At 35.4% G+C, this 23,371-nt stretch overlaps 4 protein-coding genes across 10 annotated transcripts in view; 2 read left to right on the forward strand and 2 right to left on the reverse strand.

Moving 5' to 3' along the window:
• The window catches only part of LOC100646982 (venom dipeptidyl peptidase 4), a 300,060-nt gene extending 291,147 nt beyond the window's left edge, over window positions 1-8,913 (forward strand). For all 5 annotated transcript variants that reach the window (XM_048408250.1, XM_048408249.1, XM_012311197.3 and 2 more), the window contains 3 exons: window positions 1,453-1,613; window positions 5,657-5,862; window positions 7,169-8,913. In XM_048408250.1, coding sequence (XP_048264207.1) covers window positions 1,453-1,613; window positions 5,657-5,862; window positions 7,169-7,264 — 463 coding nt within the window. In that variant the 3' untranslated portion in view covers window positions 7,265-8,913. The remainder of the gene's footprint in view (window positions 1-1,452; window positions 1,614-5,656; window positions 5,863-7,168) is intronic.
• Window positions 8,673-9,704, reverse strand: LOC100647102 (DNA-directed RNA polymerase I subunit RPA12). The gene is made up of 3 exons (XM_003397188.4): window positions 9,466-9,704; window positions 9,115-9,331; window positions 8,673-9,030 (listed from the first exon to the last, which is right to left on the reverse strand). The coding sequence occupies exons 1-3, from the start codon at window positions 9,593-9,595 to the stop codon at window positions 9,006-9,008; spliced, it is 372 nt and encodes a 123-aa protein (XP_003397236.1). The 5' UTR covers window positions 9,596-9,704; the 3' UTR covers window positions 8,673-9,005.
• A 74-nt stretch (window positions 9,705-9,778) lies between these two features.
• On the forward strand, window positions 9,779-12,922 carry LOC100647300 (F-box/SPRY domain-containing protein 1). Of its 2 annotated transcripts, none has more exons than XM_012311199.3 (4): window positions 9,779-10,182; window positions 10,492-10,771; window positions 10,853-10,943; window positions 11,028-12,922. In XM_012311199.3, exons 1-4 carry the CDS (start codon window positions 9,878-9,880, stop codon window positions 11,120-11,122), a joined length of 771 nt encoding a protein of 256 aa, XP_012166589.1. In that variant the 5' UTR covers window positions 9,779-9,877; the 3' UTR covers window positions 11,123-12,922. The 2 variants fall into 2 exon arrangements, with proteins under 2 accessions (XP_012166589.1, XP_003397237.1); XM_003397189.4 differs by having other exon boundaries at window positions 10,498-10,771.
• A 507-nt stretch (window positions 12,923-13,429) lies between these two features.
• On the reverse strand, window positions 13,430-17,887 carry LOC100647423 (transmembrane protein 164). Of its 2 annotated transcripts, none has more exons than XM_003397191.4 (6): window positions 17,704-17,887; window positions 17,062-17,402; window positions 16,861-16,977; window positions 16,711-16,789; window positions 16,525-16,625; window positions 13,430-16,451 (listed from the first exon to the last, which is right to left on the reverse strand). In XM_003397191.4, the coding sequence occupies exons 2-6, from the start codon at window positions 17,377-17,379 to the stop codon at window positions 16,170-16,172; spliced, it is 897 nt and encodes a 298-aa protein (XP_003397239.1). In that variant the 5' UTR covers window positions 17,380-17,402; window positions 17,704-17,887; the 3' UTR covers window positions 13,430-16,169. The 2 variants fall into 2 exon arrangements, with proteins under 2 accessions (XP_003397239.1, XP_003397238.1); XM_003397190.4 differs by having other exon boundaries at window positions 17,463-17,887.
• Window positions 17,888-23,371: the final 5,484 nt, after the last annotated feature.

Consider the following 23,371-nt stretch of genomic DNA (forward strand, 5'->3'; position numbering starts at 1 on the left):
ATTTGAAAGCGCGTCGCGATCCTCTTAGTTACCTCGGCTCGCTCGTAAAAATCGTTTTTAAAGGATAGTCGTGGTAAAATAAATGTCGTCCGCTGGCCTAAGTGCTCCACCAGGTAGATGCATTATGCATCCGAGTCCGAGTGTCCTTCGAGCCTCGAGGAAGATGGATTTCGCGGAAGTGAAAGGGGATCCTGTGTGTCTGGCATCCGGTGAAAAATAGATACAACGGATCGAGTACCTGTCCTCTTCTCCGGCAGCTTGTAAAACACGTGTCCAATTTTTGTAACCGCATGGCCGATGAATCTAGCTGAAAATTCCCCACGAACGTTCGAGCGATAAAGAAGATGGATCTAGGACTGCGATCTGGCAATACGATCTGATCGACTATCACAGACGCCTGCCGCTACTTTTATCAGCAGGAATTTGATAAAAATTGCTGGATGGATGTGGATAAATGGATTAAAGGAGCTAGAGAGTAGCGAGAGAAGAATATTCTAAAGGTGCGCGAGATTGGAGATTGGTCGGGAAACGAAAACGGAAGCGGCTGGATCGACGGCGTCACGCGTGACGGCTAGTGTACAGCGAGAGGCAAAAGCATTTTCCTATATTTCAGTTTAGCTTATCGCGAAAACAAAAATGTTTGTTGTATTATCGAATATAATTATCAGTATATTCCAATATGCGTATGTACAGTGGCTACCAGAACTATTGAGCGCATATTTTTATTTTCCGAGGAAAAATGAATTTTCATGTAAGAGTATTATTAAATGATACGAAGTTTAATATAGTTCTCTTTTTATTTCTATCTTCTGACTGTACGAATACCTTTGCCAAACTCACTGTAGACGCCAAAATATGTCTATGTGTGCACCGCGTGTAGCTTGTACTACTATCGCTCGTAACATTAAACAGTATACCCGGATTTTTGGAGGATTCTCTTCAAAATATCGTTATTTGTCTTTCACTTATAATCGCCGCCGAATTCATGTTACGATTTTAATAGACTGCGAATGAAATTCTGAGAATAATATAAAAGAGATAAAAAGCGATAGAACAATTCCATCCGCTTAAAACAATATTGAGCGATACGATGGAAAGAAAAATCATAAAATCATAATATAATAAAACAACTTTCTCAATTACCCGCACGAAAGAATGATAGACACACCAGGATTAATAGATACCTCCAACCCCTTATATTTGATGAAATGTATTTTTTCATTTTTCACCTCCGTGTTTGCACTCCATCTTTTTATTCCAGTCGTAATTTTAGCTGAGATAAATCTGACGATAAAAACAAATCTCTAAGCTCTATAAGCGAAATAGTCTTTCGTTATTAAAGCAGACTTGATAAATTTACGATTTAATAAAGGAACAATCTTTGACGTTTCGAATTGGCCGGTTTCATTAACGAGCGATCTAACACGTAGACGATTTTCCCGTCGATTGCAGGTACTTGCAAGACACGTTACCGTTCATCGACCGTACCAGGACGGCGATATGGGGCTGGAGTTATGGTGGATACGCGACGGGCATGACGCTCGCCATGGATTATCATGGTGTCTTCAAGTGCGGCATGTCCGTGGCACCTGTAACAGATTGGGCTCTTTACGGTACGTCCAACAGAGATAATATTTTCATCCGCTTGAACGTCGAGTGCTTCATCCTTATTTTACAGTCTTTTTGTTCTTGAAATATTGGATATTCACTTCACCATGATACTTCATCAACTAAATTCGTCGTTATTTAAAATGTACAATTTGACGATATATTATTTTATGGGCATACGGTGGCGAACGAAAGGAAGTTTATAAAATAAGAAATGTACAAAGACATCGTAATTCTACGAAATTCAATGCGTTACTCGTTAATAATCAATTTAAAAAACGATCATCGTACGACAACGATAAAAAAAATTGGTTTCGTCTCGAGCAATAAATCAACGCTTCGTAAAGATTTGTAACAGATGTTAATGCGATTTTTAATTTAATATACCTCTTCGTTTTTCGATTACTCTCGCGTAACATTCTGCCAGTACAAAATCAATACTTATTCCAAGTATTGTTAAACACCGCTCTCTTTATACTTGATATTTTTATCGCATTTTTTTGATGGTTACTAATATAATACGTCTTACATTTATTATGACATAATATCATAGAACGTATTAACAAATTTTGGCTGGAAAAAAAATGAAACACCCTGTACAGTTAAAATATTCTTGTTTAAAATATAATTATAATATGATAATCAGGATCTGTTAGATTGGAAGCTTGCCGTATAATTTGACAAATTTTAATATGTTTTGCCTTTGATATTTGATTTTCATTTTACCAACGTTGTGTTGAATATTATCTTTCATTAGCGGCACTTGGCCAATATATTTGCCATGGGATGGTAAGCGAGTATCCAGCCCGAATCTGTCCTTATTTGAACTGCAAACCAGTTAAACCTTTTGTTCGACCCTGCGAAATTTCCTCTGCTTGCCTAGTGTTCATATTCGAGGAGCGAATGTGAGTGTCTTTAAACCTGCGTAAATCTAATCTCCAAGTGTGCTTAATCCTGACAATCATCGAAATACTTGAACAATTAAACCGTGCCATTGAGATAAATCCATCGCTGCTATCAACATGATCGTTGTAAAACGAAAAGGTACAGTAACGTGACGCAAAGTATCGATGAAATATTAGCTGAAATAAATTTGTAAAATTTCTGAAATAATTTTCAAATAGATTACACTGTTAAAAACACTAGGAAGTTAAAAATTTGTTGAACGGAAAGAATAGGTAAGATATTAATTAACAAAGTATAATCAGAGTTTCAAAAATAATTAGGTTCGATGAAAACACCGTGGAACGAGAAAATGTTGATATACGATGAAAAATAAAAGTAGACGAAATAAATTGAGATAGATTATTTAACTTATCGAATGATTAAAATTGACGAAAACTACGAAACCACGAGAATATTGAAACTTACTGCGAAGAATCGGTAAAACATTATTTAAAATAGACTACCAGTGTTCTGAAAACTGATCGGTAAAAAAGAAAAGCGTCGTGAAACAAGGAAATCGTAAAAAACGACGCAAGGAACCGACGAAATATCGATCATAGCCCACTTCCAGAAACGACTCGTTGTCGAAACGATCAAGATTGCTAAAGCGTAGTGAAACGAACAAATATTGATAGACGGTGTAGAGAGCCGGTAAAATACCTTTTGACGAAACAGCAGAACGAACTGAACGCGATACACCAAGTTCACGATGATTTGCACGGTAGAAATGTAAGTACCAGGGCGAGGTAACGGAGCAGAAGGGAAAGACGAGAAGTTAGACTCGTCGACGGTTCGTTTCAGCCTCGATCGATTCAATTATTGTCAGGGTCTTGTCGCAGCCAGACTACGCTCGCGTTTCCAGATATCAGATTTATTTCTTCGACGAGGAGTCATCGTTTGGAGTCGTCCCTACCGGGACGAGCATTCGGGATGCTCGATCTTCCTCGTCGATGCACATTTTTAACGCGACCATTTCGTTTCTTTCACTCCTTCTTCCGTCAACGACGTCACCTTTATAGATATCGATTATTGATTACGTCCTTCTTCTCTCCTCTCTCCAGTTTCCTCTTCACCATTACCACTACTACAGATTGTGGATATTTATGCAAATTCTTATTTTCATGTATCTTTATTTGCAAAATCGAACCTGGACAAAAGTTTCTTTTGCCTATTAAAGATGATAGCAAATACTGTGCACTTTGGATATTTCATATGTCTTTTCTGTGCGATGTTTGCATCTTAAAATTGCCCATCAATGCATAAAAGTTCACAGTCTAAGCATTGCTGTTTGTTTTAAGTGTTCAGTTTCTTTTAGAATTTCTATGATTCTCTTTGTATTGGAATAAAAATTGGTGGATCGTCTTGCTTGCACAATTATGGAACTGTACATATATAATTACACATTGTTTTAAAAATTCCTCTTACTTGATTTCTTTTCGCACTGTCCATAAAGATATCTTTACTTCTTTTAAAATGTCCGGAATAATTTCCCAGTCGGTGATTTATTAAACTTCCTCTTACAGATATCGATTATGTCCTTATTCCTGGAAGTTTCCTTTTTATTCTAACTGCTATCACTATTATTATCGGCCTCTTTTTTAAATTGGAACAAAGATTGGCACACAATTCTGCTTGGATAATTATGGAATCATCAAAGATAAATATCAGATGGAGAAGTAATAACGTCCCTTTTACAAATAGCAATTACACTTCCTGTTCCTCCTTCCTATCTTCTTTATTATCTTCTTTTTGTTATTACTATTATTATGATCTGTTTCTTTCTCTGCTTATTTATGATCATATTTGCGATTCTTTTTCAAACGAAAATGAACGCTTCGATGATAATCGAAACTGATGGAAAAATAATGGTAGGACGAAAATAAACATTATATTCGGGTAGATATTAAATGAATTGTTTGAGATGATCAAGCGGCACATGGTTATAGCAAATATTGACGCGAGTATAATAATATAATTGCTGGAAACACGGTAATTAGCAGTTGCGGGTTAATTAAAGATCATTAACTCGATAATCTTTACGCCTGGCGTATGTACGATTAAAAAAAAAAAAAATTAATGAATTCTCGTAACTCGTTCAAAATTCAATCAATACCGGGGAGCAACTCTCTCTCTCTCTCTCTCTCTCTCTCTCTGCCGTAAACATTTCCGCGGGAAGAATTTCAAGTTATATGGCTGGTTCATTTCGCTCGACCTACTTAACCAATCAAAATAAAAGCCAAAAACGAAAGAAACGAAGGGTAGAAAAAAAAAGTGAGTGCTGAATGAAATTGAATTCCGTGCGAGATCGAATCGAAAACGTTCGTCGAATGGTCGTTAAACCGGAAGGGAACGGCTCCTCCGCAACAGTTTTCGCGGAAGAAAATACCGCCGCAGCCTCTCCGCGCCATAAATCATCGAGCGCGAAGGTTTTATTAAAAGAAGAGCGTTCGAAGTACACCTATTCGATTACCTTTCAAACGATTATGTTCCAAAGCTTCTTTAAACCTCCTGTTCCCATAGTTCAAATTGTGATGCAGTCGGAGAATTTTTCTTCATTTCTGGCCCGATCGATGGAAGATGAGCTTCAAGAGTTTATTTTGAGTATATTCGCTTCCTTACCTTCGCCACGAATCGAATATATAGTTTACCATATATTTCATTATTTTAGTAAAGTAGTAATGAAGTTCCAGCTGGAGAATAAATAAATTAACGAAACGATATATTAGAATTACGATAATATCGATAGTGCAATATTTCACTGCAAGTGAAACGCATGCGAAAACTCGGACATAAAAAGGGGGAAAATATTAAACACCTAATTTTTTTCAAACATAATAATTTAAATGTAAAACAGAGCAAAAGGTTTCTCGCTATTGTAACAGAAATTTACGACCCAAAAGCGACTGCGAAACGCTGCTTTAAATTTAATTAACAAGTATCGTCGATTCACCTCGTCCAAGTATTCGCTCGAAATTATTTTCTAAATTCTATTCGATACATATCGCGTTACATCGAAATGAACATTCGTTCGATATTGAAACTAAAGAAAGTATCAGATAACGAGTTATGCAGTGATATTGGATAATCGGTGCACATTGTACAGATTCGATATACACGGAACGGTTCATGGGCTTACCCTCGGACAATCTGCACGGCTACGAGCAAGGTCAACTGCTGAACAAAGTGGATAATATTAAAACGAAGATGTATTACTTGATCCATGGAACATTGGACGATAACGTGCACTACCAGCAGTCGCTGTTACTCGCCAAGGTTCTCGAGCAGAAGGATATCCTATTCAGGCAACAGGTATGGTATTCGAAAAGGATGTACGTTCGAATAATTGAATTATTACCTTTAGATCGCGCATACTCTTATTAATACGAATACAAATTTCTAGACGCATTATAAACCATTTTTTTAAACTAAAGAAATAGACATTTCTTTTCTATTTTAGTTATTTGTATCATATACATCCTTCATGTCTTTATACATTTAAGGATGATTCGCAGTAGCGATCACGTTACGGTTAAATCACGTCAAGTCAGGCATCGGACAAAATCGCTTACGCGTAATCCAGTGAGAGTATTCACAGTAAGCGTTTCGGTCAAGTCAGAGGAAAATCTCTTGATTGGTGGCTGACTTGATGTGATCTGACCGTGTACCGTACGTCTGAAGCTAAAACCTAACGCTTTAGGTTTTCCATAAATATATACAGTGGTGAACGTGATAAATGAAATGTTCAACTAATTACATTATAGGAAGCTTTGTTTCTATATAGCATTTGAAAATTGTATTTGTAAAAATTGGTAAATAACTAGAAATTGGATCAAGTTAAATTCGGTATAAAAATGTTTCCTATTTATCGTTTAATAGCAGTCTGATAGCAGTCTAACAATTTTTTTCACAATATTATCCACGCGGTGGATAAGAGATATATATATATAAAAAAAAAGAGGACCGAGTCGAAAACGCTCGGCACGCACCGCGTTATTTCAAACAGTTTACAGAATTATTATGCTTGGCATTCGCCTACGTGCTCCGTGGCCGACCCATGGTGTTTAACGTTCGCGATTAAAATCTACAAAGCGCGCGCGAAGTGCAGTTTATTCCGCCTGAATAAATTCCCACTGTTTCGCTTAAAGTTTAAGTTTCGTGTGATACACTTTTGTTAAAATGAGTATTACGCAACGCATGGATTCGTGCCGTTTCTAGCGCAATCGCCGCTATTTGTTCTCTCTAAATAAATAGACTCGCTACGTTATTTCATCGTACACATAAGCTTCACAAAATATTTAAAAAAAGGATCGTGCGAAAATAGATATACTGAGCCACGAAAATGTTTGAACATTTACCATCGAAAAATTATATGTCCATATTGCGCGCGTTATATAAAACATTTTGAGATTTCATTGGCCCTGTAACGAGTGTAGATTCTGTAAACAGTCATAAATTCTGTAATAAATGAAATTTAAAGCCAATCTGGGAATTTGTCTAAAAGTTGCAAGATATTTATTAAAAACATATATCTAGTTAAAAAAAAAAAAAATTGGCATACAAAATATTTCGTAAAACACGCATGATATATTTATAAAAGAAATTATATTTTTTGCAGACCTACACGGACGAAGACCACGGGATCGCTCAGTCGCGAGCTCATCTTTATCATTCATTGGAAAACTTCTTGGACGAATGTTACGAAGCCTCATGATTGCAGCGTCGAGAAGAAACGACAATCTAGATCCTTTGCGTCACCTGCCTCACATTCCACTTGTAAATACCTTGCCACTTGTACATACTCGATGTACAATATGTAATATGAAGCGTTAGTGTAAATAATTGAAAATGAAAAATCATGAAATACATTCGATTCAAACGAAATTGCAGGCTGAAGGACGGTTCTATACAACTTCCATTTCGTGGCTAATAACGAAGGAATTTTGCCACATATTCGAAATCAAATATAGTCGCGAATATAGACATTAATTAGTATATTTGCAAATTGTTTGAATCGAGTGTGACCATTGATTGTTGAGAAATTTACAATCGACCCGAAGAATTTTTTTAATCTATTTTTTTGGAGAGACTATTTCGATCGTCGAAGGCCTAATGGACTCGAGAATAAATTTATAGCCCCTTACGAATAAATAAACTAACGTATGAACTAACCAACGCTGCATCTTGTGAAACATCCTTGTGGAAGTAAGTTTCGTGGAACGAACCGGATGCAACGCGTCACATAATCGCCGATCACTCGGGAATTTCGAGAGTAAAACAAGTGTTTTTCTGTGAGATATATTATATTGTTAACGAACAGATGTTACGAAATATTATATAGCGAGACGAGAATTCGTACGTTTAATTACGAATTTCTAAAACATGTTCCTGTTTCTTTTCGAGCATTATATGCGAGGCAAGTGAGAATCGTATGTGAAAAGAAGTATAATCGTACTCTCTGAGGGATGTTAATGGAAGAGAAGAATGAATATCCGATTTAGATATGTTCCTTTCTGAAAGGAAGAATGTTAAAAAAAGGATATGTATTCCATGATATACCTTTGACGATGTTTAATCCTTTTTATTTCTTTTCTTTTTTGTAGCTTAGAAACTTTTGGTGATGGTACATAATTTGTTTCGTACTTGTTTTTATATTTTGCTTTTTGCGTATCTATTAACAATTTCAAGTTGCTAATATTATATATGTTTTATGTTCGACCATAATTATATTGCTTTATATTTAACATATAGCTTTATAACGATAAGAATGCGTAACTAAACGTAATTGAACAAGATTATTTAAACGTAAAGATAAATTCTTTCCTGTTGATTTTATCAATGTTAGGATAAAGAAGACTTTCCGACACTATTCGTAGTGTAAGACTTCAATTGTGTATATAATTAAGTTGCTGGACTGGTTGTTAAAATTTCTTCGATATACGATAGCGCGCATCTATTTCTCTTTACTATTAAAGATAATATAAAACATTATTGTGACTAATAGTTAATACTTAAATCTATCCCGTAGTGTAAGCGACGTACTAACAGACTTTAAAAAAAATACCAGGATTTTATAATGAAAAGGACCACTGTAATGGTTTCAAAGACGGATTAATAGGAACTTCTTAAAACTAATTGTTAACTTTTATTCCAATGTATTGTACAAAATATTTAATCCAATATATACCATTAAAAGATACATTATTACGAAATTTCCAACCATGCGTAATTAGGGGAAAAATATAACAATAACTCAGCGTTATTACGAAAATTATTATGTGATTTCTCTCCTTACTATTATTATGAATCCGATTCATTGATATTTGTTGAGTGCATCATAAATAAAGCTCTATGTTTTATTAACACAGAGTGTTTTATGTTTTGATAATCATTTACCAATCAACTAATTAAATAGTGTTGAATGTAAAAATTGAAATGTATAATAAAATTTTCTGTTATGAATTCTCTGTCTCTTTGAATCTGAAAATGAAATCTTCTTAAAACAGTTCCTTTTTTTTATAGAAGAAAAAAGCGTGCTTCTTAATAACACTTAAAAATACATACTTGCACTTGGTACATGTGTAAAATACTGTCTGCCCTTCATCCGCTGATCTCAATTGCAATGTAGCATATGACATTTTATCATTTTGACATTGAGGACATTTTCTTTCAACAATTGGGCCTTCTGCTTCTTCCATTGCATCATTCTTTTCTTTTGATGAACCATAAACATTCTTTTTATTAAACTCAATAGTGTACGACATCGCCATATCTCCAAAAGCTAACCTCGAAGATCATTTATCATTTAACAACAATTTTTTACAATTACTCTTTAAGTAAATAAACAAATAAATAATTCAAATTCTTACACAGTGAGATAAGACAAATGTGGGAAAATATAAAAATAATACGTACCTTCGGGACCCCAAACCCTTTTACAAGCATAACATTTTACATTTCCTCTATCACCTAACAACGGTAGAATGGATCCACAATCAGAACAAAAGCCAGGAGTGCTTATAAAAGAACCAATATTATGCGCCATTTGAAATTAAATTAATACAAGAGTCGTAATAAAGAGACAATATAACACTAAATTAACACAACTTAAGCTGAGAAAACATTTCTGCTACAACCATGGACTATGAGATATAAGAATGGAAACTCATAACCTAAATTGAAATAGTTATCACGCATGCCTTTCTAGTATACGTATTTTCTATGCTTGTTATACACATAGAAATTACTCCAACGTTTGATAGATAACCGCCGCGCGGCGTTCCTGCGCGTGTATGTTTTGCTCGTTTACTCGATCAGAACCGGCAAAATGGACGATATAGTACTCCGAGTATCTGATCATGTTTTAGAAGTGATATTTTCCTATTTAGATCTGCACACGTTGAGAAACTGTTCTTTGGTGTGCAAACGATGGAACCGTTTCCTAAACGATGAGAACAATGACGCGTGGAGAATGCACTGCATCAGAAAACTGGCCCAAGAGGCGCTCAGTTCCGATTTATTGTCATCGGTACCTACATACAAATCGAAGCTCCGTGCATTTTATCACGCGTGGAACCCCAATGACTGCTCCCGTAATATATATATTAGACCGAATGGATTTACCATGCACAGGTAGAACCTTGGATTCTGTCATCACCGCGTGTTAATTCGTGATTTATGTTCCGATCTCGATCTCGATCTCAAATTTCCACACACAACGTTAAACCCTGTTATTTCGTTAATCATCATATTAAAGTTGCATTTATATACTTTAACATCGAAGATTAACGAAACACACGAAAATCTGCAACAGGTTTTTCTAATAAAAATGAGTTTTTTAAAGATGTGGTCATAAAATGTAAACTTCTGATGTTAAGTGTGTTTATATATATATATATATATATAAGCGATAAGTGAGTGCTTGAATCTTTACTACTTGAGTTATAGGAATCCAGTTGCTCAGAGCACAGATGCCTGTAGAGGTAAAATTGGCTTCCGGCATGGACGTCATGCCTGGGAAGTTATTTGGGAAGGTCCTCTGGGGACGGTAGCAGTAATAGGTATAGCTACGAGAGAAGCACCTTTGTTGTGTCACGGATACGTAGCATTAGTTGGCTCTGATGAGCACTCATGGGGATGGAATCTAGTGGACAACCATCTGTTACATAATGGGAATGTGCAAGGAAATTATCCTTTGCTTAATAATGCTCCAAAATACCAGGTATGTAGAATTTTGTTCATCATAACTTTTATTTAGCTAAGAGAGAACATCGTCTAAAGTATTAAACTTTATAATTAACAGGTTGGGGAAAGAATTAGAGTAATATTAGATTGTGATGATAACACATTATCTTTTGAAAGAAATTATGAATTTTTGGGAGTGGCATTTAGAGGTACTATATAATGTTGCTTTTGAACTAACAATAGATGTTTAATAGGAAAATTTGTTTTATATTAATAACAAATTAAATGCATAGGGTTGCCAGACAAAAGATTATACCCATCTGTATCTGCTGTGTATGGAAATACAGAGGTATCTATGGTGTACTTAGGACCACCTTTAGATGGCTAACACTTTACTTCTAGTAGAGACATATCCCCAGAGGCTTAATAAGGCTGTATGAAGTCTGAATGCAACATTGTTTGCATTATACCAAAATGTCTACTATGAAGTAGAACAAGCACACAAATGAAGTGTATGATATCTTTTAAGAGAGATGTGTGCCTGTTCATTCAGTCAATATCATTGTAAATAGTATTAGCATTCCATTTCAATCGATAAATTCATGATAGTGCTTTATACAATGCTAACAGTTATAAGTTACTCAATAAGCAACATCCATAAGTTTCACTTGAAATCATACATTCGCTAATAGCTAGCGGTCTGTGCGTTTGATAATGAAATTTCTCGTCTAAATTTCACAATTGAAAGTATCTTTATACGAGAATGTTGTTACGTATAACGGATTTCGAAATAATCATGTAAAGATATTCTTAAATTAGGCGATTTGTGAGAAAGAAGTTCCTCTGCAAAGAAAATATGAATATTCTTCCAGCGGACATGAATCGGAATTATTTTGCTATTTTGAGTTCTTTTCAAATCATGTAGATCGCAACTTTTTAGTTGATATTTCTGTACAGAGAAATAAGTATTATTCTTTACTCTTCCATGCAATATTAATACTCGAGTCCTTGTATAAATATATGATTTATATGAACCTTATAAGATTCACTCATCTGCCAAAGGAATGGCGAAATCTTACTTGTTTATAAAATAGTCATATATTGCGATAATTAGCTTATTTCTATCACTATTAACGAGTCTACCACTAACAGTATAATTTTGCGAGGACTGTGAGAGTAACAACTGTGATTCGTCTGCATTTTATTAGTGTATTCGTTTTTTTCAACGATGTTTGCATAAGTATTTTATTTATTTATTTATGGCTGTTAAAATATTTCATATTTAGAAGTCAAAACATTAAGGCCCTTTCTTATGAAACATTTATTACGCTTCGCCTTTTTTATTATATATATGTAGATATTTATATATGATTTAAATTAATATTTATTTTCTAATGGTAAGAAACGAATTTTTTAAAATATCGATACAACTCAAGCAGCGAAATTGTCAAACAAATCGAAGATAACTTCGAAATTACAGTATACAGGGTGTTCCAGTTAAAGTGTTCATAGCTGCTTTATTTGTCAATGTATAAAGCAATGTCGTAAATTGTAAAATATATCACGGTAGTAAAATTCCGATCGATTTGTATGATAATTAACCATTTTCTTTTTTAAGTAGGGCAACACTAGAAAACAAAACTAGTACCTGTCGAATTTGTCTATGCAATATCATAGTCGGACTGATTTTTTTATTCTTTACGAGAATTTCGTTCTTGCATTATGGTATACTGTGTACAATATAGATTTGTGTATACAGTTTTATTCAGTTGCAAAATCATCATGTATGTATAATCGTGGTGTAAAGTTCAACGATCACTATTGTGATTGATGCACAACAGATCTTACATAAATTAATGTAATCGACATTTCGATTCGCTTACGCATTTAGTGTAAGAAAATCATGTGTCGACTATGGATGAAAGTTGTACATTATGCTCTTTGAAATGTATTTATAAATAGTAATTAATCATCGACGCCGACGATCGACGCTAGAACTTCAAAAAATATTTCATGAGTATGATGGCGAGTAAGGATGATTTTTTAATGTACATATTTATTATTGTCATTACGTTTGTTACGTGTAGCTTCGGTAAAATTAGGTTTTTCTAAACTTTTGTACAGAATTGTGTACATATAATAGCGATCATGGATGTATGAGGGAAAAATAAACCTTGTTTCATATGTGCCCAATGGTTTCATTCGCATAAATAATAGACATTGCGGGTCACGGACTGATTTAGAACTAATACCTCTCTCGATCGATGATCGATCCAGTCAGGTCTCCATGGAAAGAAGCATATTCTCGTTTAGAAAATGCGAAAAGTAATATAAGTTACTTCGAATACGAACTACCAATATTACACGTGGAGTATAGTGGTGCCTTATTACAATTCTTTCGATGTAATCTCGATGTGGCTACGATAATACAATGATAGCATTAAGTATTTCAATTTTAATCGACATCAACCCGTTGAAACAATTCGGATCATCGGTAAAAAAAGAACAAAATGCATCGTTTTGTAAATACACGTGTTACACGCGCATCATGTAACCATATTCGCGAAACCATTCTGTACAAACGTTTAGAGGAAATGTGAATTAGTCGTGGTACGATTAAGCTTGGAACACCGGTATACTTGCACGTATATCAGAAGTATGAGAGTTTAAAAAAAAAAAAAAGAATGTACATCGCTCTGTAAATAAATTATTTTATTTTAATGCTTTAATGTTTGTATTGTTGTATACCACGAATCATAATGGCTGAGAAATCTTTACGCTTCTCTTCTAAAAGAGAGATAGAACAAGGGGTGTTTCATGTCATGATTTCTCTTTTATATAATCCAGTTATACAATAGATACTTCGTACAAACCTCTTTCACTTCATATCCCATACAATTTAACATGATTTTAATATTATAATTCAGGATCAAATGTAATGTTTCTTTTATCCCTTGTTCTCTGGGGAATCTCCAGGTTTAGTACCTTTGCAACAAGTTTATTACTGTTATGAAAATGACGCTTTCCATGGCTTACAAAAATATAGCGCCAATTTGTTGTACATTTCATTTCTTTTACTGTGCAACTTATAAATAAGTATTAACTTAGTTATACATATATTAAAGATTCAATGTTACCATGTTACCATGAATGTTACCACGAAAGAAAATATTTAATTGAATTCAACTTTCTTTGGTGTATTAAAACATTGAATCTTACATATATGCTATTCTCATCACGAGTGCTTATTCGAATGTAAGAGAAATGACAGAGGTGTAAATTTGAAGAGATATAACTGTACATACATAATGCCTCCTGTACATAATACATATTATAATTTCTTTTTACTAAACCTATTAGGAAACACTGTGACTCAAAGCATTTATCTTAACTGATATACATTCATAGCACATTTGTGATTCGTCATTGGACTTGTAGAGTAAATATAAGTTAAATATTTCTTGTTGCACAGCATCATTCCAATGACTGTTAATATTACGAAATTTTAATTCATATTACGAAACAATCACTGTTATAAAAGTTCTTTTTTTTTGTTGTTGTGATAGTCTATCGAAAATAAAAAATTAAAATTTTCACAAACCTTTGTAATTGCAAATTAGATATAAATATTCGGTTTTGGATAAAATGTAAATAATATTAAGATTTCGTGTATATCCTTTCGTGTGGAACTCTATCAATGGCATTATGAATAGATTGGAATCTTTATTTGCAATTTTTCGCTTGTACACAATGTTTTTCCGTGATTACGTTTATTTTCCACACAAAAGAATTAGTTGATAAAAAGTGCGCACGATTAAAAATTGTAATCGAAAACGTCAAAATATCTCATTTTTACAATAACATTTTCTTTCATTTTAAAATAGTAATATAGCAACGCACTCACAAAATTCGAAATGGATATATTTTTTAATTTAAAAATTTTAACAAACCAAATTTGGGACCGGAAAGAAGTGTTCTTCGTTATTAGGCCATAAGAGTTATAAATACTTTCTAAAATTTATTCTATGAATTCATTATTTCATTATTATGAGCAAATATTTGTTTTATAACTAATAGTTGAAGATTTGATAATTCGACAAAAATATGATAATGTTATTTAAATAGCGAATATTATAATAATAAAATTGCTACTTATATATGTACATACAGGAATTATAAAACAATTTATTGATGCTTATTTGAATTTTATATTGTTCCATATAAATTTTCATACAGATATTTGCTATATGTTTTAAAACTTTTGAATGAATTGTTGCATGAGAAAATGTATTGTAATAAATAAAACTTTTGGCAGTTGGTATACATAAAATCATTGCAACACTATTTTTATGGATTGATAATATGGAATGAGTTGGGTAACTAAATCTAAATATTTTATTACATGCACTCTATTAACACAATTTATCACATGTGTTTAAAATGGATAAGCAGTGCTTTTATTAATTATTAGTATATTCATATTTCATTTTGTATCACATGATGTAATTAATCATTACATATGTATATCACAATAAATCTCCTTTATCTTAATTGGAATAGGGATGAATTTAATAAGGAATGAAAATCATTCTATAAAAATAATAAGATACTGAAATATATAAATACATACATTAAGATTATGTTTAAAACTTAAAATAAATAAATCACACAATTCATTGGTATACTCCTTTTCTAATTACAACAGGTACTGTACATTATTTTAAGCATTAAGATAATGTTATATTTAAGCTCAATAAAGAAGAAAGTGAGTCTTTAACTACTCCAAAAAAAATAGCATGCATGACAAGCTCTATATAACAATAATCTATAGAGATAATATATCTAGAAATATTTAGTTACGGATTACTTCAAACTGAAACTGAAAAATCATCACATAAAAAAAATATAGCGTATGAAATAACATTAATCGCTGCATTGTTAAACATTAATCGCTACATTGTTAAACACAAATGCTGCATTTTTAAATAGGAAATGTTTTACAAATAACATTCCTAATCACAGATGCATCAAAAATGCAAGATCATCAGATTCTCCTAATCTGTCGTAAGATAATTCGCGGACTCTCCTTCCGCTAAATGGAAAAAATGTGCTACACGGCAATGGTAGCACCTATTTAAAGTTCGTTACGGACTCATATTTGAGATTTATAAATTCCTAATTACTACTATAACTTGCCCTGCACTGTTCCTATTCACCATAATCACACATACAGTGCGAAAAAATAACTACAAATTTGTTTATTTGGGAAAAGGATCATCGATCTTTACAGGTAGTGACTGTACAATTACGAATTCATAAATGACAAACACAAAATACCTCGTGTTCATTTCATTATTAACATATAAACTTATCCATTTTCTTAAATCAAGTACTCACTGAATTGCAGCAGAAATTATGAATTACGAAATATTGATCTAATTTACGTGAGTATGTCCATTTCCTGAAGTATTTGCATCTTCATATAATTTCTCATTATCATTCACTTTATTGTTTTTTGCAAGTACGCAATCGAGCGTCGGTTTTACTCTAGTTGGCGGAAACTTCGTTAATAAGAAATTCGACGTGAAGCTGAATAACTTGGATAACAATGGGCACAGTAATCCTTGATGAATAAATGTCCATACCCGATAATATTGACCTTCAAAAGGGTCAAGAATAGCTGCACATAACATATGACTAAGGTTCACTTGTATTGGCTAAAAAATGGAATGTTGGAACATTAGAATGAATTGAAACACAGAATATGTGTTAGTATGAAATAACACAAACCAAAGCAATGGCTTGGATAACCCAGAAATGATAAGCTAAATTTATTCCATAACTGAAAACGGACCAGCTCATGTCTGATAGAGGTTCCACATTATACACACCTAAACACAAAAATTAGGATAGTCTTACATAACGAATTTTGTCACATGATTTTCAAATTAATAAGAGAAAATTAATTGTAACCACCTCCGATCCTCAGTAAGTAATATGGTATCACTACCATTAAACCATGCTGAATATAGTACATTGCTTTATCAGCAAATATCTGAAAGAATTATATCAATGTTAATTTGGGCCATTAAATTATACATTTCTTAGTGAAACATGATAATTTACTCTGCGAGATTCTGTCTCTGGGAATAAATATGCTAAAAGTGGTCCATTCAAAAAGTTCAAATGTATCCTGAAGATAGCTGTGACTGTAGGACTAGGATCTGCTGCCAGTAAATACAACTATATTACAAAAAAGGCAATAATTGTAAACAAGTACAAATAAAATGTATACATTCCTTATTCAAATGGTTTTGTCAATTTTACCTGTACAGCTGTGGTTATATGGCAAGGATTTAATATATATACAACTGTCCTGCTGGTAAACTTAAAACCAATTTCCATTCCTAGTACTAATGACATAATAATTAATAATACTCTTCTACCAACACAATCATGATTTACATATGATACTTTGGTTGGCAACTTAATTCGTCTATAGCCCCAAACAAGGAAGGTTATTATGAATATTGATATGACCAATGTTTCAATGATTCTTCGCTTTGGACTTAGGTAATATGCACATTCTGGTCCCACATTGCGTGGTATTGAAGCATTAACACCGTCGTATGCCCATTCGAACATTGCTATGGATTCTTTTTGTAAATCTGAAATGGAAAACATGATAGAATTTAATAGTCCAAGCACAGATTGGATCACTTTCATACCTGCACTATCCGCAATGACGAATTTCAGACTATGACACTCAAAATTTGTCTAATTTGCCAGTCAGAATGCTTCACTAGGAACTATGATTTGCATTTTAATGTTTCTAACTGAATTGTTAGACAAGCAGAATCATTCACGTAATAAAATCCCACGTTTGAGTGTCATATCGGAAAATGTAATTATCGATTCATCAAAACGAAGAAGGGTCTTTAAATAGAAAAATCATAGAACTGAACGTACGTAACTTCACTGATCCTACGTCTTACTAAACTGGGAAATAGTGCAAAAGACTTGGAACTGATATGTACATGTAATAAGATTCATTAAATATAAACAAGCATTATACTTTACACCGCGTATTTGCTATTAAAGAACACTATCGGAAGTGTTGAAGCCCCTGTTACCATTTTCGAGTAATTTTTAATGTTACCGACTCAGTAGAAAATAAGATTACTACATAATTGTACATATGATGCTTAATAGATGGCACCATAAAGTTCTACCAGTGATCAATTTCATTTTTAATAAGTGCATACAAAAATAGATTCGAGACAGGCCTAAATGCAGTTACTTCGTCAACAATTAAAAACTTCATTTCTATAAGTCTGTGATAAGAGTAAATGCATTTTTGTGTCACACATTTTAAGTGACCATCAACATTTAGTCGGTAAGAGTCACTATCCCGCCGCTTCCCAGAAAAGCGGCGGGATGTCCATCAGGATTTTCCTACGTAAAAAAAAGGAAAAAAGAAAAAAAATATGGCCTACGTATATCGATTTCATAAATAATTAAAAGCAAAGCGTATGCATCCCATGATGCCTTTGCGATATTCCACGGTGTCCTGCGATGTCCTTACGAATTCCACAGTGGCTCACGGTATCCCACGGTGTCCCACGATGTTTTACGGTATCCCATGGTGTCCGACGGTATCCCATGGTGTCCCGCGGTATCCCACAGTGTCACTTGGTGTCCCATGGTGTCCAACGGTGTCCCACGGAGCAGCCCAGTCTGGATCATCCAAAATTCTGTTCGTGGCATTTGGAGATCCAAACCGGACTGGTGCGTAGTTCTTAGCTTGGCATCGCTTTCCAAAGATTAATCAAATGATTAAATTTTGGAAAACGATGCCAATTACCAGGTCTCACCACGCGGAGGTGACTACGCAAGAGACCCGCCCATGGGTTATTTAACATTATACATCGATCTCGACATTCAACCTAGTGGCAGAATGTCGAGTTCCGACTCTACTTGACCATGGGCCTGCGTAAAGAAATAGTTGTTTCGTGGCCTGCGAAACACATATCTCCAACGCAGCGCTTACACAAATCTTTACAAACTTAAAACAACATACATAGCACAACATCTATCTCCCACACAAAGATTACATCGATCAGTATAAATATTGTACAATAATTGGTATCCCTACTGGCATCATTCGGTATCAAAGACACATTTGTCTAACTTGGAACGAATGAAAGGAAATGAAGCTAACGAACGAACTAACAAACCTACGCGACGTACTCCCGTGCACCGGATAACCCGAAGGATTAGCGGAAAGCCCAAGTATTGACCATAACTCGATTCCTGTTTCGCCGTTCGAAACTTATACGAGTCGCGGTCGATGGCGTCGATCGATGATGCCAGTGATCCGCTGGTGATCTAGCCGTGGATCCAGCACATAGGCCGGCAACTTAACACACTCCAACTGAACATGTGGAACCCGGGGAGGGGCCGCTGAACAGGATTTCGAAGGCATGGCCCCAACTGAACAGTGGGGCCCACCCCCGCGGGCCCGAACAGGATTACGGAGGACGTGAAATTGCAGGTCCCTGACCGAGTACAGAAGTACCAATCGGACAGGAGTGCAGATCCACGACTGAATCCCCAACAGATTCGCAAGCATCAGCGGCGCGACGACAACTCCCGCGATCCGGTGCGAACGTCGAGCAGTCGTCGAGCAGTTACAAAGACTGAGGTGTGCTTGGGCCGCCTTACGAATCCCAAGAGTTGTCCAGTGCACGTTGACCCGCGCGTACCCGGAATACGCACGAGCGAGTACGTTACGCGACAGTTTGAAACAACTGAGCGATCGCGAACCTACAAATCGCGGGTACAATTTTTCGTTCCAAGATGGATAAGTATCGCTGTACAGAATGAGCTCACAATGCACTTAACATAGGTATCTATCTTACGATTAATTAAGGCTAAAACGCACGCATTCTACGGTGTCCCCCGGTGTCCAACGATGTCCAACGGTGTCCAACGGTGTCCAACGATGTCCAACGGTGCAGTCCAGTGTAGATCATCCAAAATTCTTTTCGCGTTTTTTGGTGATCTACACTGGACCAACGGTGTTCTACGGTCTCCAGCGGCGTCCCACGGTGTCCAACGGCATCCCACGTTGCAGTCCAGTTTAGATTATCCAAAATTCTCTTCGTGGCTTTTCGTAATCCAAAATGGACTGTATTAGCGTGATTCTGAGCTTGATATCGAATTGTTGTGCAATGTTCGTACTTATCAATGTAGTCGTTTTCTGAAAATTAATCAACTGATTAATCTGCGAAAACAATTACATCGATCGGTACAAACATTGTACAATAATTCGCAACCGTACTGGCAACATTCGGTATCAATGATACATATGTCTAACTTGGAACCACAGAAAGGAAATGAAAGTACTGACACTGTATATACAATTTAGAGTTTTGCAAAAGAGACATACGACTCGTTGTACTAAGCTTATGAAGATATCGAAAAGTTATATACTCCAACGTGACCGCAATATTTTTCTTTTAAAAATGGGAAAACGGGAAGAAGCCTGAACAATCAGACGATGGAAGAAAAATCATTTGGGCATCTAGCATACATATTTAATATGCTATGAAATGTTTTGACATTTCAACGGAACCTTTCCTACGGGTTAAACGATCATGGTGAGCAAGCCCTGGATTCTTTTGTCAAATACAGATCGAGAACAGACAGCACAATTAGTATAACAATGGCAACGCCACGAGAAGACAAAACCGAAACTGTTAGCGCCGCTTTAACTAACAGCGGAATAGACCCAACAGTTAAAGCTTTGCTTGATGCAATGCAGAAACAAATGAGTATGCTTACACTGCGTATGTATGAAGTTGTAGCAAAAACAAAAACGGGAAATGTATCGGAGGCCAGTTCCTTAATAACCGTAGACGAAGTAACCCACACCGCTAAAGATCAATCGGTCCTTCGAGAACCTCGCCCATTACTTCAAACACCACCTCAACCATCCTGGGAAAGGACTTTTCCTGAACAATATACGCAACCAGAGCTAAAAGCTGAGAGTGCATTAAAATGCATTCCGATATTAAACGGAGAGGATGATATAGACGTGGAGGATTTTATTCATGAAATACAAGAAGTAAGAATGATGTGTAGCGAACCAACACTATTACTAAAAATGATTAAAATAGAGAAGATTGTAGGAAAAGCCGCAATGGCAATCCGCAATATTCGTATTACCGAATTCGAATCTCTGTATGAAGCATTGAGACGTAATGTAGCTGCGCAAGTATCAGTGAGAGAACAACAGGACGAATTAAGGGAAATGAGGCAAGGATTAACCGAAAGCGTGCAAAACTATAACATCAGATTTCGAAGTGTTTTTAACAAACTCCAACACAGCATTACCAACGAGTATAGAGACGAACTAACTCGACGGGTGATGAATGAGCAACTATACATGGACTCTGTGACCGACTATGTAAGAGGCCTTCGTCCAGAAATAGGGCAGGCGCTAATGGCTAATCTCCCTCCAAATCTCATCGAAGCAGAAAGGAAAGCAATGAATATGGAAAGATACTTTCGCGAGCACAGCTCTCGCAGACAGATGACGCGACAAACAACCGCCCCGCCATTTTATCGTAACCAGGCTTCTCATCCAGTAGACAATCGCCTCGCTATTACAAGTAACACAAATAATAAAACTTCATTCACACAAAATATTCTACCAAGAACGAACAATTTTACGAAGTTTGGGAACAGACCATTAAGCGAAAGGACGCAAGCGAAATGTCCCCAAATGCAATCGATTGGGACACCTTCCCAATCAATGCCAAAATTTTCCGATACCGCCTCAAAGAAAAGCCCCTCCAGGAATAAACCACGTTCAAGAACAATCGGAATTAACAATGCTACCTCAGGAAGATTATCCACAATACTATTACAATTACCAGGACGACCAGGATTGCGATTTCTCGTTGACTCCGGGGCAGGAATCAACTTGCTTAAACAAAGATGCTACCCAGGAAAGACAACAATACCAGACACAAAGAAATTCTCCATGGGACATTCCAAATACGAATCTAATTCCAAAGTCAAATTGAATTTGTTCGACAAAAAGATAGACTTCTCTTTAATAGATGACGATTTCCCAATTATAGAAGATGGCGTATTAGGCTTACCCGGTTTGAATCAATATCGATTCGAACTCTCCAACGAAACATTGAAATTAGATAACAACACCCTTCTGCTGCAACAAGAACCAACCCTTGCACCAGGAGAAACCATTCAAAAAATTGTATACCTCGAAGGGAAGCCAACGCCAGTGTGCTTTATCAATGGTGGTAAGTCCTCAATTCAAGTTTCTAACATTATCGAAAATACAAATACCATAGATCAAATCCAAAAATTCAAATCTTCGATTCGACTATCGCACATAGAAAAACCTCTCAGAGAACCTATAGAAAAGATTCTTCTCTATTACATGGATGTATTTAATTTAGACAGCGAAACATTACCGTGTACATCTCTTGCTAAACATTCCATTACATTGAAAGAAGATAAAATCATCAACGTAAAATCCTACCGTCCTCCCGAACACCATAAAATCGAAATAAACAAACAAATGACGGAAATGTTAGACAAAAAGATTATAGAACCCTCCGACTCTCCCTATAACTCTCCCGTCTGGGTCGTCCCAAAGAAAATCGACGCGTCGGGGAAACAAAAGTGGCGAATAGTGATTGACTTTCGGAAGTTAAACGAATTAACGGACCAAGACGCATATCCATTACCCGACATTGACGATATACTATCGCAACTAGGGAACGCAAAATATTTCTCCGCTTTAGACTTATCCTCGGGATTCCACCAAATACCCATGGATGAGAATTCGAGGAAGTACACTGCATTTAGCACACCACAAGGGCACTTCCACTATAACAGAATGCCATTCGGGCTCAAGAACGCACCCGCTACCTTTCAAAGAATGATGGACACCGCGTTAAGAGGTTTAATTAATAATCATTGTTTCGTCTATCTCGATGATATCATTATATTCGGGCAATCGATAGAGGAACATAATAAAAACCTAGCCATTATACTCCAAGGACTCAGGGAAGTAGGTCTAAAAGTACAACCGGATAAATGTGAATTCCTAAAACCCGAATTGGAATATTTAGGACACTTAGTGACAGCAAACGGAGTAAAACCTAACCCTGAAAAGATAGAAGCAGTAAAGAACTTCAAACTACCCAAAAATCCTACGGATGTAAAATCGTTCCTTGGGTTAGCCGGATACTATAGAAAATTTATTAGGAATTTCTCGAAAATTGCCAAACCGTTAACGGAACTAACTAAGAAAGACATACAATTCCACTGGACTGACAAAACACAACTTAGCTTCGATACATTAAAAGAAAGACTATGCCAAGCACCAGTACTAAAATACCCCGACTATACGAAAACATTTACGTTAACAACGGACGCCAGTAATGAAGGTCTAGGAGCCATCCTTTCACAAGACGGACACCCTTGTTGCTTCATTTCAAGGACATTAAACCCCCCTGAACGAAATTATACTACGACGGAAAAAGAATTATTGGCCATCGTTTGGGCAGTTAGAAGATTTAGGCAATATTTATTAGGC

This window comes from Bombus terrestris, chromosome 8, assembly GCF_910591885.1.
Source record: "Bombus terrestris chromosome 8, iyBomTerr1.2, whole genome shotgun sequence".
Lineage (NCBI taxonomy): Eukaryota > Metazoa > Arthropoda > Insecta > Hymenoptera > Apidae > Bombus > Bombus terrestris.

Excerpts from the sequence above, each read along its gene's own strand:
- LOC100647102 (XM_003397188.4), bottom strand. The coding sequence starts at position 9,595 with ATGGCGCATAATATTGGTTCTTTTATAAGCACTCCTGGCTTTTGTTCT. Across the intron at positions 9,332-9,465 it reads AAGGGTTTGGGGTCCCGAAG|CTTTTGGAGATATGGCGATG; the intron begins GTACGTATTATT and ends CTTCGAGGTTAG. Across the intron at positions 9,031-9,114 it reads TACACATGTACCAAGTGCAA|ATTCAAAGAGACAGAGAATT; the intron begins GTATGTATTTTT and ends TTTCATTTTCAG.
- LOC100647300 (XM_012311199.3), top strand. The coding sequence starts at position 9,878 with ATGGACGATATAGTACTCCGAGTATCTGATCATGTTTTAGAAGTGATA. Across the intron at positions 10,772-10,852 it reads ATAATGCTCCAAAATACCAG|GTTGGGGAAAGAATTAGAGT; the intron begins GTATGTAGAATT and ends TATAATTAACAG. Across the intron at positions 10,944-11,027 it reads TTTGGGAGTGGCATTTAGAG|GGTTGCCAGACAAAAGATTA; the intron begins GTACTATATAAT and ends TTAAATGCATAG.
- LOC100647423 (XM_003397191.4), bottom strand. The coding sequence starts at position 17,379 with ATGTTCGAATGGGCATACGACGGTGTTAATGCTTCAATACCACGCAAT. Across the intron at positions 16,626-16,710 it reads TTACTTACTGAGGATCGGAG|GTGTGTATAATGTGGAACCT; the intron begins GTGGTTACAATT and ends TTTTGTGTTTAG. Across the intron at positions 16,452-16,524 it reads TTATCCAAGCCATTGCTTTG|CCAATACAAGTGAACCTTAG; the intron begins GTTTGTGTTATT and ends TCCATTTTTTAG.